The sequence below is a fragment of the Olea europaea genome, chromosome 1 (assembly GCF_002742605.1).
Source record: "Olea europaea var. sylvestris chromosome 1, O_europaea_v1, whole genome shotgun sequence".
NCBI lineage: Eukaryota > Viridiplantae > Streptophyta > Magnoliopsida > Lamiales > Oleaceae > Olea > Olea europaea.
Genome location: NC_036237.1, coordinates 23635009 through 23648251, shown reverse-complemented (window position 1 = coordinate 23648251; position 13243 = coordinate 23635009). Strand labels below are relative to the sequence as shown.

The 13243-nt window shown below is 34.5% G+C and overlaps 1 protein-coding gene across 3 annotated transcripts; it reads left to right on the top strand.

Annotated features, from left to right (window-relative positions):
- The first annotated feature begins 5298 nt into the window (after positions 1 to 5298).
- LOC111397731 (potassium transporter 2-like) lies at positions 5299 to 11036 on the top strand. 3 transcript variants are annotated; one of them, XM_023024735.1, is made up of 10 exons: positions 5299 to 5504; positions 6106 to 6206; positions 6442 to 6676; positions 6753 to 6998; positions 7092 to 7145; positions 7522 to 7782; positions 8478 to 8530; positions 8660 to 8777; positions 9041 to 9295; positions 9599 to 11036. In XM_023024735.1, exons 2-10 carry the CDS (start codon positions 6168 to 6170, stop codon positions 10720 to 10722), a joined length of 2385 nt encoding a protein of 794 aa, XP_022880503.1. In that variant the 5' UTR covers positions 5299 to 5504; positions 6106 to 6167; the 3' UTR covers positions 10723 to 11036. The 3 variants fall into 3 exon arrangements, with proteins under 3 accessions (XP_022880503.1, XP_022880499.1, XP_022880493.1); XM_023024731.1 differs by having other exon boundaries at positions 6058 to 6206; XM_023024725.1 differs by lacking the exon at positions 5299 to 5504 and having other exon boundaries at positions 5550 to 6206.
- The last annotated feature ends 2207 nt before the right edge of the window (positions 11037 to 13243 follow it).

Here is a 13243-nt window from a genome sequence, read left to right as displayed (position 1 = left end):
TTAAAAAAAAAAAAAAAAAAAAAAAGTCTACAGGTTTGTTAATTGTGAATATATATCTTGAAACCTTCATGGTTATGTAATTGTGAAATTACATATAGACCTACTTTTAAAGGTTGCATTTCAAAAATGAAGATTATAATTTGTATATACGAAAATTAGATATAATACAACTTTTTAATATGAAATAATAATATTATAAAATTAAGTTAATTATCTCTTCACGCTCCGAAATTTTAATATTCATTTTTTTCTCCCTCAATCCATTCTCTATCTACTCTACATCCCCTACTCTCTACGTCACCATCACCACAAGTGAAGACGCTAGAGAGGAGATGGAAGGGGGTCAAAACAAAAAGGAAGCGAAGATGTGGTATCAGGCGAGGCTTCTCTCTGTTTGCTGGCACTATAGAATGATGAATGTTTTGTGGCTTGAGTAGAAGTGAGGTTAATGAAGTGGCGAGATTTTAGGCCTAATTTGAGTGCTGGAGCAACGTTCATAGTGTCGCTGTGAGGTTTGGTGATACAGCGTCGGGCAAGATTGGGCACGGTCGACAAGGCTTCTTTTTGTTTGCTAGCGATGTGCAATGGTGAATGTTTTGTGGTTTGAGCAGAAGTGTTGGTTGAGGCTAATGAAGTGGCAAGAGATTTCGGGGCTGATAGTGTCGTAGCAGCTTTATTCATTGATCTGTGTGGAGCTTACCGCAACGGTGATAGTGTTGGCGGTGTTGGTGTGGTGGTTAAAGCTATGGTGGTGGTGATGTCGATGGTGGTGGTGGTGGTGTTGGTGTGGTCAGGGCGATGCTATTGGTGGTGGTTGAAGGTGGTTTGGGGTGGTGGGATGGGTGACCATTTATTTGGTTGATTATAATCAATAAATTGTTTAATTTGTGACCTAAAAAATGTGATTATGATTCACAATTATTAAGTTATGATCGAATATATAATTTGTGTTCAATTAATTTGATAATATGTGATCTAAAAAATTGAATCGTGACTAATAATTATGACCGAGAAATAATTTTTGATCAATTAATTCGATAATTTGTGATCAAATAAAATATAATTATGACATTAATATATTTAATTAATAAAATATATATTTAATTAATTATTTCATAAATGAAATTTAATTAATATTTGATTCCTAAAATTTTAAACCTTGTTTCTTATTTTTGAAATGGTCATACATAATTTCTTAGACATGAAATTTTCTCTATGCAATTTTTTCATTTTTTTCCCTTTGGAAACNTACATCTTCCTTTACATTTTCCGCCAAAAAATGCAATTTCCATTTCCTTTACGTCTCTACATTAGAGAGACTTTTGACCATTTTGGAGATTTAAATCACAACTTAGATTTATTTACACCACAATTGAAGATGATCTTAATATTAGTAAATACATCTCTTCAGAAAATTTACATCTAGCAAATCCTAAATCACTTTCCCATTATCTCACAGGCATTTATTTAGCCAACCATGTTATGTTGACGATTTTATTTTATTTTATTATCATTGTTTTTTTTTTGACATAATGGTTGGTCGACACAATGGAAGGGGGCCAACTTCTTTTTTGGACTTTTTTATTCACGCGAGACTCACGTACATATAAGAGAATGTCAATCATTATGTCAAAAGAATTTGAATAAAGTAGTTTAATTCTTACTTAGCTCCAAATTTGAGGAGTTATATTTATATATCCACGCGGGAGATTCCCGTTGTTGGTTTGTTTCCCAAGTCCACACTCAAACAAACTAGAACTGCCTCCAAAACCAGAATCTTTGAACAACGAATAAATCTATTTCTTTCTTGTTTGTGGTCCATTGTTTTTTTCTCAAAAGATGCTCCATTAGTTTGACCTCATCTAGTTGGGTAAATTATAGTCATGTACCTTGATAATTTTAATTGTGTTTTACGTGATTAAGCTAATGCTCAATAACACATTGAATATCTTATTTTTGTAAACGGTCTTAGTTAAAAGCTTGAGGGGTTAGTGATTGTCACAATTAGCCATTTAAGTTGTGTCGTCATCATGTTCGCTTACATGAAGATTGAGTTAATTTTCTACATAGCTAGATTTTACCATACGGAATGTGTGGATAACAAGAGAATATTAGGAGCAAGTTCTATGAAATGTATGGACAAAAAATGCATTTGACAAGAATTGATTATAACATAATCACCAACTGAGCGTGCATTATACGAAGTTAACAATCTCATTAAAAGTTTTAGCTGTTAGATAGTATCGTGTTTATACATTTAAATTGTGTCTTTGTCACTTTTTGCTAATCCGTTTTAAGGGTAAGCTCTATCCAACGTGATTTTACAATTGGTAACATGGTGTACGAGCAACTATCCATGTGGCTTGATTCTTTGAGGCTATGACAACCTAAGGAATACTACTATTTGAATGGAGTCATCTAGCAATAAAAATGGCGTGGATATCATTCTGAAAGGAAGAATAAGATACAATGACTCGATTTATGTCGTGGATCTTTAAACTAATGATTACTTTTTGGATTTATAATTCTTTTACATCTTTCTTTTATCGGCGAGGTTTAGAAGTAATTCTGCCCAATATAGACTAGTCATTATTTTTATGCTAGAAATAAAAGAAAATTTATTGGTAAAAGAAAAGAACAATCTTTTCATTTTCTCTAAGGTCCATCTTTATTAAAAGTTAAAAATTTCATGATAATATAAAAACATATTTTATTGCAATACGTATAAATTATTTTCCTCCAAACAAATTGGACGAATCAAGAAATTGCAACACGTGCTCAAGTTCCCTTAGCCAAAGGGAAAGTAATAAATGTAGTATGTGGATTGTATTCAAGTTCTCAAAATTTGTGGCATGGTTAGATTAGGAGAAGCCCAAGAAGATAATAATGGACGGATATCCCTATAAGGATAACATTTACATGCATATATAAATTTCTACAAATAATAATTGCTCCAATAAATTCTCCAATGCCATAAATATAGGGTGTAGAAAGAGCATATTTTATTATTTGGAGAGAATTCAGAACGTTAAAATACCTTTAACAAGTTCTTTATATTTAACATTTAATTTTACTAATCCAAAAAAATGTCTATTGTTTCTTTTTATATATTTTATTTTAAGCAGTTTGTCTCTTGATTATTTTATTATTTTTCTACATTAAAAATTGAAACATTTTGGATGCATTTAGTTATATAGAGCCCTAAATTAAAATGTTAATTTAAAGAATATCTTGAAACATGATTTTAAAGAGGGCTTTTTAAAATGAAAAGCATATCATATTTAAAGAATTTTTTGGAAATTCTCTAATTGCTCTATAGTACAACATGATATAGAGTGAGTGGTGTCTTTCTTCAATTTATAGGAAATTTTATTCCATATTTGATGTGTATTCAAGGGCAGAGTTAGGGAGAATAACTTTTTTATTTTTTTAATACTGAATTAATACATTAAAAAAAAAAGAAAAAAGAAGAAGAAGAAGAAGAAGAAGCAAATAGTCAGAGGGCAGCCCGGGCATGCCCCTCATTTCTTTTTATAGCATTAATTAAAAAATAGATTTTTTTGGGGCTCCAATGTCAATTTTTGTATTTTGTACTTCTCGTTCAGCATAATGATCGAAAATTTGGTCATTATTCTATTCATAGCTAAAAACTCCACCGAATACGACTTTTAAGTAATTTGAAGGAATTGAGTTAGATAATCAGAATTCAATTGTAGAGAATATGAGATATATCGTCAAAAGTGAACTCATCTTTTTTTGATATTGTTATCGGACAACTCAATTGACACGGCTACTGCTAATATTAAAGATTGAATATGTTTGAGCATGAGATGATTTATTATTCAAATTTATTTGGAAAGTTTAATATTTTTCTTAAGTCAAAATCATTTTTTTAATGTATATACTTAGCATCCTATTAATTCAAAATTAAGGTAAGCAAGAGAAAACATTGAGAAATTTCAAGTGCTTTTAATGGAATTGCTTATGGGAAGACACTTTGAACTTGTGTTTTGCTTATTTATATGTAAAATAAAAATAATTAATTCCGAAATCAATAAATTTACCTTGTTTATTAATCTCTAACAATTTTTGAAAAAATATTTTAAATTCACAGCAAATATATTGCACATGGAGGGATTCAACTAACAATTGTTAGTGCATATATTAGCTTTTAATGGTTCAGTCCCATCCCATCCCATCAAATCATTAAGCACAAACCAGTTTGACAGAATAATTGATTAAATATTTTCATAGAAAATGCCACTTTAACCGAAAATACTTGACATTCAAAGTGATCTACCCTCACAAAGTGCAAGGGTCCGACGTGAATTAAATAATGTCCGACTTCCGAGGTATCTGTATTCAATCATCCCCAATATCAATCATTATGTTCCCTTAACTCGATTCTATTTTCATAATCAAAGAATCATTTCATCAAAGGCTAGTTTTCTAGCATATGTCAAAGATCACATAAAGAAACAAAAATGGAAAAATATACTCACCAGAAGAATCAGACATGACATGAAAAGGACGACTTAATAAGACGTTCTGAATTGAAATTGACGACAAAGATGTGGCAAGCGAGGTGGCGAAAGTAGTTAGAAAAAGTAACTTTTAAGCTACGTAAAAGATGTTGCTGATGCATATAAGAAACCGTAGTGCTTACTGTACAGTCCTTACACCCCTTTCACAGTAAAAAGGGCCACAATCATTAAATTCACGTGGACTCCCTCAAATTGTGAGAAGGCTTGTACAATACCATACTGTATAAGAAGCTTTATTGTAAAGGTTGAACTCCAATTTTGAGGGTTCTCACCGCCCCGTCCCTAAAACTTTGTGAGGGAGACATTCCTTATTGTATAAGAAAACTGAAGCCAGAGATAGTAAGAGTTGTCGAGCAGTGGACTGTACAAAAGTTGTACAGAGAGGGTGTGGGCAAGGGATGCATGTCGAAGTCACGTGGTGTTGCCTGTGACGAAGATATTTTTCTGAAATACCCTACAATCAATTGAAAAAAATCTCACTTTTTTGTTTTTCTTCTCTCAGATTTATTTCCAGGAAAAGGAAATTTTAAGTGATCAAAGCTTTCACTTTAATTGTTCCAATTTTTTCCTTTTCGTGAGGTAACTTTAGTTGATCATATATTTGTCAAAAATGATGGCCTTTGGGTTTTAATTTAATTCAATTTACTTTACTTAAATTAAAATTTTACCTGCATATTTGGAATTTGGTGAAACTGATAGCATTACTTAACTTGAGTTAAAAAGTGGACTGACGTTCTTTTACCTTGAGTTCAAAGACCACTTTTTCTTCGCCCATTAACTTTCAAGAATGTGGGCTACCCACAAAATTAAAAGTAGTTTTTCAGTACTATCCCTTCAAGTTGGTGGGAATTTGGCATATCAGTCATCTGGTAAAGCATTAATATTATAAAAAAATTAGTAGTGTGTATAAAGGAGGAGGCGTTGATGGTCCTAAAATCTCTTTTATTCCAGTGGGCACAGGTTGGTGAGACTGATTTGATAATTCTGCTGTAGTTGAATCATGTGATTTGGGTTTTCTTGCCCACAACCTTTGTACATTCTCTCACTTTACACCATTAATGTGTGTTTTTCACATTTTTTACATCACCTTTTTTGTAGTAAACTGTGTGAAAATGTGGAAACTGTAAGAATTTCTCTAGATTTAAAGTTTTTAACCTATCTTTATCTAAATTGCTTTATACATTTCGTGTTGTTCTTTTCTTCCTTAATTTAGGGAAAACACAGAGTGTGGCATCATATGCTTAACTCTCACTGTCAACCAAAAAAAAAGAAAGAACTGCAGCAAATGGATGAGCTTTAATTTATTTGGCATTCACATTTATTTAGTGAATTTGATAGGGAGGAATTAGAGTTGTTGGTTCTTGCATTGTGCAAAGAAATATCAGTGTACTGAAATGCGCAAAGTGGGCAAAAATTTGCTTGTTTTTATTTATTTCCAGTTGGAAATCAGAGGTATTAGTCGGTGGCTGTTAGGTGTTTTCGCATAATATAACTTCATCTTTATATGTGCTAGTTCCGTTCCTCTGCACCTTTGTCGTCAGTTTTGGAGCTGTTTCTGTAGGGATCTGCGCTTAAATTTCGGTGATTATTGACAATTTAAGGCAAAGATTGCATTCAAGAACCATGTATCTTGACTATGGAAAGTGCTGGGGCGCTTCAACGGTGAGTTCTTTCACATTTCCTTGCTTTATCTCAGCTTTTTATGCGGTTAGGGCATGTTTGGCACATGATATTAGACAGGATTTGAAGTATCAAGCAAAGAAAGAATTAAATCTTTTCTTGTACTGTTCAATCCTATGTAATACAGTGATTCTTCTGTATACTGTTTGGTGATGGCATCGTGTTAAAATTTTAATTCTAGGATATATTCTTAGACTAGTGTTCCTTAATTTTTCAGAAAGACTCTTGGAAGAGCACTCTGCTATTAGCTTATCAGAGCCTTGGTGTGGTATATGGGGACCTGAGCATTTCCCCTCTTTACGTGTACAAGAGCACATTTGCAGAAGACATTCATCACTCGGAAACGAACGAAGAGATATTCGGAGTTCTATCGTTCGTTTTCTGGACCCTAACTCTCGTACCTCTGTTCAAATATGTTTTCGTAGTTCTTCGTGCCGATGATAATGGAGAGGGTAAGTATCTGAAAATTGATTGCACATATTACCACAATTCATTCATGCAATTGACATTTCTTATGCATTGTTGTAGGTGGTACTTTTGCTCTATATTCCCTGATATGCAGGCATGCTAAAGTTAGCCTTCTTCCAAATGGACAAGTGGCCGATGCGGCTCTCTCAACGTACATACTTGAGCAGCCTCCTGAGACAAAGAACTACTCGAGAGTTAAATTAGTGCTTGAAAAGTATAAATCATTACACACTGCTTTATTAATTCTGGTTCTTCTTGGCACTTGTATGGTCATTGGAGATGGACTCCTGACTCCAGCAATATCTGGTAGGTAGCTCGCTCTACATCGATTGTGCATGCTTCATTTTGATAATCAAGTTCCGGGCTTAGTTGCTGACAATTAAGATTTCCTTTGTGCAGTTTTTTCTGCGGTTTCTGGGCTTGAATTGTCGATGTCTAAGGATCACCACCAATGTAATCTTCTTTCTTATCATCTGAGGTTTATACAATATTTTCAAGTGAAAATTTTGTTCAAATGGGTATATTGGAAAGATTTCCTGTTTTTGTTATTTTCAGTAAAAATTAGGGGTAGTTTTCCTTTTTAAGATTGAATCTAGAATCATCTAATACCAAATTTGATTTTGGAAATCTAGTGTAATTTGCCATTAGGCCTTTTTTATTTTCTTCACGGCATTACTTGGAAGATATTGCTATTCTAGATCTTTTTCTTCCACAATTCATTTTTAGATCAGTAAACAAGTTTTTATGCACAACTATGATGGCCAAGTTGGCCATCCAAAGAAATAATGAGGACTAGTGACTTACATTTGTTTCTATTCCCCATTTACAGATGCAGTGATTCCAATCACTTGCTTCATCTTAGTGTGCCTGTTCGCTTTGCAACACTATGGCACACATCGGATTGGTTCCTGTTTTGCACCAGTAGTATTGATTTGGTTGCTATGCATCAGTACCCTTGGCTTGTACAATATTTTCCACTGGAATCCGCATGTTTATCAAGCGCTTTCCCCATATTACATGTTTAAGTTTCTGAAGAAGACGAGAAAAGGAGGATGGATGTCGCTGGGTGGAATTCTCTTGTGTATTACTGGTAAACTCATAAAATTTTTACAAGGAAAATTTTCAAGTTTGATGATTCTCCGTCCTGCATGAAAAATGTATATCAAATTTTGCATCTCACTAATGTTACCAAATGTCACTAATGTGCTCCAATTGACATAGATGTGCTTTTCCGCTTGTTGTCCAGCATACAATGCTAAGTTCTCTTTAAAGAAAAGAAACCTTAACTGTGTGAACTAGGGGATAAAGATATATACAAGTGTTAGTTGCACCTGTGGGTTGCCATGGCCAGACCCTATTTGCTTATAACAAATTTATCGGTTTATAAAGCAATATTTTATGCATAGCCTTGTTGAACTCTTTTGAAGACAAACAATTGCAGAGGTTGAGATATACCAACTGCACGACTAGCCCTAGATGAAGAGGGTATTCCTTGAATGAAGTGATAAATCCGCTAGACCGAAGATTTCTTTGTGCCAGTCAAATAGTTTATGTTGGAGCTTTGGAGGCATAATAATATCGGTCGTTCAAATCATTAAAGACATAATATCCCATTTTATATGGCTTCACCTAGTGTGTAGTTCAATGACAAGGATATACTGATTCACATAAAATTTAGATATTTTTTCACAGGAGTTTGAAAGTAGCAGTATTTCTCCATAAATTTATACATGTGTGGAGTTTATTTCAATGCCAGAAGTTGTCATCATATTGTGGTGTTTACAGGCTCAGAAGCAATGTTTGCAGATCTTGGACACTTCTCCTATGCAGCAATTCAGGTACACTCCATTATGAACCATTTTTTTGCCTATTGATTACTGAAATTTCTTTACTTCTTTAATTTTTTCTATCTCTTAGAAAGATTTTTTCTGAACTTCTAAAATTATTGTCCCCATCTTCCACTGCAGATTGCTTTCACCTTTTTGGTCTATCCAGCACTCATATTGGCTTATATGGGTCAAGCAGCTTACTTGTCAAGGCATCACCACACCATTCATAAGATTGGATTCTATGTCTCAGTTCCTGGTATGACTTTGTCACTGCAAATGCAACTATAGACACCAGAAAGATCTACCTTGTTTATATCATGAAAGGGTCATTTTTCAGCTTTCCTTGGATTTTAATTTTTTAAACGAGATTGGAGTCAAAATTAATCACGTAACATCTTGATCAAAAGCAAAGTCCATCCTTACTCATTTATGACTGCAACTTACACATTTATGACTGCAATATAGTTGAATTTTATGCTTATAATGTTAATACTGTTGTCTCCCAATGTTTTGCTACAGAAAGTGTGAGATGGCCAGTACTCGTGGTAGCAATACTTGCTTCCGTGGTTGGAAGTCAGGCGATAATCAGTGGAACGTTCTCTATAATTAACCAGAGCCAGTCGCTTGGTTGTTTTCCAAGGGTCAAAGTTGTTCACACCTCTGATAAGATACATGGCCAGATATACATCCCTGAGATCAACTGGACACTAATGATTCTCTGCATTGCAGTAACTATTGGATTTCGAGACACAAAACACATGGGAAACGCGTCAGGTAGGACACACACAACTTGACTCTTCTTGCAATAAACCATGAAGTTGATGATCATTAGAATCAACTTGGGGCATTTCTGAAACGAGCTGATTTTACTAGGCAGCCTTCCTCTTTATGTAACTGCAGTGTAACCCTTGGACTTATACATGTTTGGTGAGGAGGACTCAGCAACATATGAAAGTGTCAAAGAAGAAAAAGAACTTAGAATATTGTTCACTGTATTGTCGAGTCATGTCTAGTATTGCATAGCAACATATTCATAACATCATAAAAGGTATTCTGAAAGTTATGTTTGAATTTCAGGTTTGGCTGTAATGGCAGTGATGCTGGTGACTACTTGCCTCACATCATTGGTCATTATCCTCTGTTGGCACAAACCTCCGATTGTGGCCCTATGCTTTTTGCTTTTCTTTGGATCCATTGAATTGCTGTACTTCTCAGCTTCCCTGATAAAGTTCCTTGAAGGTGCTTGGCTTCCCATCCTCCTTGCGCTATTCCTTGTCACTGTCATGTTTGTTTGGCACTATGCAACCATTAAGAAATATGAGTACGACCTCCACAATAAGGTTTCGTTAGAATGGCTATTAGCCTTAGGTCCGAGCTTAGGCATTGCTCGGGTGCCTGGCATTGGCCTCGTGTTCACTGATCTCACGTCGGGTATCCCTGCCAACTTTTCTCGTTTTGTCACCAATCTCCCTGCTTTCCACCGTGTCCTTGTATTCGTTTGTATAAAATCAGTTCCAGTACCGTTTGTTCCCCCAGATGAGCGATACCTTGTGGGCCGTGTGGGCCCTCCAGCTCATCGCTCGTATAGGTGCATTGTCCGCTATGGATACCGGGATGTTCACCAGGATGTTGACTCTTTCGAATCTGAACTTATTAATAGGCTGGCTAATTTCATCCGCTATGATTGGTACAAGTCACATGGCATTGCAGATGTATGCAATGAGGATGATGGTTCTCGATCCGGCTCATCATCGAGTGAGTGCAGATTGGCCGTGATAGGAACAGTGACATTCTCTGGCTTACCTGCATTCGATATTGAGGGAAGCATACAACCAGCAAGCGTGTCCATCAGGTTCCCGACAACCGACAGTACATCAGATGCAATCGAAATGGAGCCTGTCAGTGTTGCAGAACGACGAGTGAGGTTCGCGATTGATAACGAGTTGGAGACCGATACACAATCAGAAACAGATGTTCGACTGCAGGAGGAGGTACAAGATTTGTATGCAGCTCAACAAGCTGGAACTGCGTTCATTCTTGGACACTCACATGTAAGGGCAAAACAACGATCTTCTCTCTTAAAGAGGCTGGCCATTAATTTTGCTTATAATTTCCTCAGAAGGAATTGCAGGGGGCCAGATGTGGCTCTAAAGGTGCCTCCAGCATCTCTCCTTGAGGTTGGCATGGTTTATGTTGTGTAAGCAATGACTTGAAGTATTGCTATTGCTCCTCTTATATAGTGTAGTGATGTTTAATGTACAAGAAATCTGATTTTGCAAAATTTATAGAAAATTTCCTTCAAAAGGGTCTTCATATAGCCCTATAGTTGGTGCCTGTCTACTTTCTTTCCTCTTCCCTTTGTGAAGCTTAATATAATTGGTAGCCCCCATATTCTTACTCATGAAGGATTTTGTGGAGTGAATTTTGAGTAGGTGAGAGGTGTGAAAAAGATCTTGTAATATTCTCTTTTCTGGTGGAAAATTTGAATTGGATAGTAACGTAGCTCTTGCAATGAGATTGAACTACTATAAATTTATAAGTCGTGATATGGTGTGGTTAGCTTGGATAAAATGAGTTGTAGAAACATTTGAATGCCTCGTCAAATTATATACACTCGATTATAATTCTGAAAGAACATGTTTGTATATTAAACACGGTTAAGACCTGTCTGATGTAGATTAATATTAAATTTTTTATAAAAGTTCATGAAAAGACGTTTGAAAAGTTGTGGATCTTGCAAAATGTTTGATTAAAATTAATTATTAATTTTGATTTGATTAATTTATATCAAACAAAGGCTAAAAATGAGATATGAAATAAAATTTGTAAGTATATATATATATAACTATTTATTTTAGTGTGACATGTTGTAACGTATTTATATAGACATCTATCTCACCATAACATCAAGTCTTAATATTAGAACCATAAGGCATTTATTACATCTATTATCTCGTTCGTGATTTAAACCTTATATACAATATAATAATTATCCCCACAATATTGTCAAATTGGATTCAATCAGCCAGTTCGTACGAAAAAAACATGAACCAATTGAAACTCATTGTGTTATTAATATAATAAATCACAAAAATGAAAATCATATCAGCTAATTCACCCCAAAATTAATTTTTTTTTTTTGCATTCGACCTAGATTCATTTTCAGGGTCGATGGTATTTCATATATTTTGTTAAATATATATCAAATATATTATGTGAAGTAAGTAGTTGGATAGATGATTGTGTGATAAAAAAATGTGAAATTTGTATGGGAGGTCATATTCCATGTGAATATTAAAAACTTGATAGTTTAGAAATCTATTGTAATTATTGCACAAATGATTTGATCGTTATATCTTGAATGTAATTGTTCAAAGAGGTCGCAAAGGTAACCAATGGACAATTTTTTAGTAAATATTTTGTCACGAGTCTCGGATTGACAGATAATTTTTCTTTCTTTCAACTTTTTAATTGACATTCTTGAAAGGCATCCATAATTTATTTTTCTCAACAATTTTCACTTCTAATCCTATCCCAACATCAACATGGTAGCAAAACGGCAGGAAAACTTATTACCATCAGCACTTGGCGGGAAATGTATACATATGCCTACACAATGTGTACAGCAACTCAATGCTCATAGCGGGAAACCATCCCATCAGTTTTTTCTCCATTTCTACAAGGGTTAATCTTCTTATACATAGGGGGATCCATAATGGTGTCCAAAATGGACACATGGAGCCCCCCCTATTAGAGGGGTTCCGGGTTATGTACCCATAGCATAGCCCTTTCTACAAATCCTAGCGCATGAGTGAAGCATTGAAAATCAATAATGGTAGGGGCTACAGTATGATTGTCTGCAATGTCAGCTAGGCGGACTGTTGGCCATTGATATTTGACCGTTGCAAGTTTATTTGTTAATACTTAATTAAATAATATTAAAAATTCTTCCACTTTAATGTAAGTGTACCAAAACGTAAAAATTATACATGCACTAATGCGTGCACACAACAATTCTCCTATTTCCTTGCTAAAAGTTTCTTATTTATCAAAGAAACATGTAATTAGCACAAAGCTTTGAGCTCAATATATAGTGCACATTAATTTTAACTTCACAGAAACACAATTTTTAGTTGGCTAATTAGTCTTGGAATACAGGTCATGAGTCTCGAATGTTCTAGTCATATAGAACTTGAATCTACATTAATGTCTCGTGCTTACTATCTACGTATTTGGTTCTCAACTATAATTACATTTTTTCGTAAAATTGTAATTTCTCCGTCACTATATTATACAACTAAGTTTTCCAATTCTGCAACTAGCACAAACAGTAAGAGAAATCAAATTTATTTGACACATAGCCATATCCGTCCTCTACCAATCAAGTACATAAAAGATTATAGATAGAAATTAAAACAAAAAGGAAATAAATTCCAACTAACCTCACCGAATCTGTTCCCACAAACCTGCTTATTCCCACAAAAAAAAAAAAAAAAAAAAAAAAAAAACCAGGTATCAAAAAGACAAGGCCCATCATTTCCAGTACACATGGCTTTACAAGCTTTACAACATTCACTAGAATAGGGTTTTGCAATAGGGTTTTGCTTTCTCTTTCACGATTTGAGGATTGGATTTGGGAATTTCTCTCTTTCGCCCTTTGTTGCCCGATGCCTTTGTAAAATGTGGTTTAAGGCTTTCAGTAATCAGCAGACAACAACATGG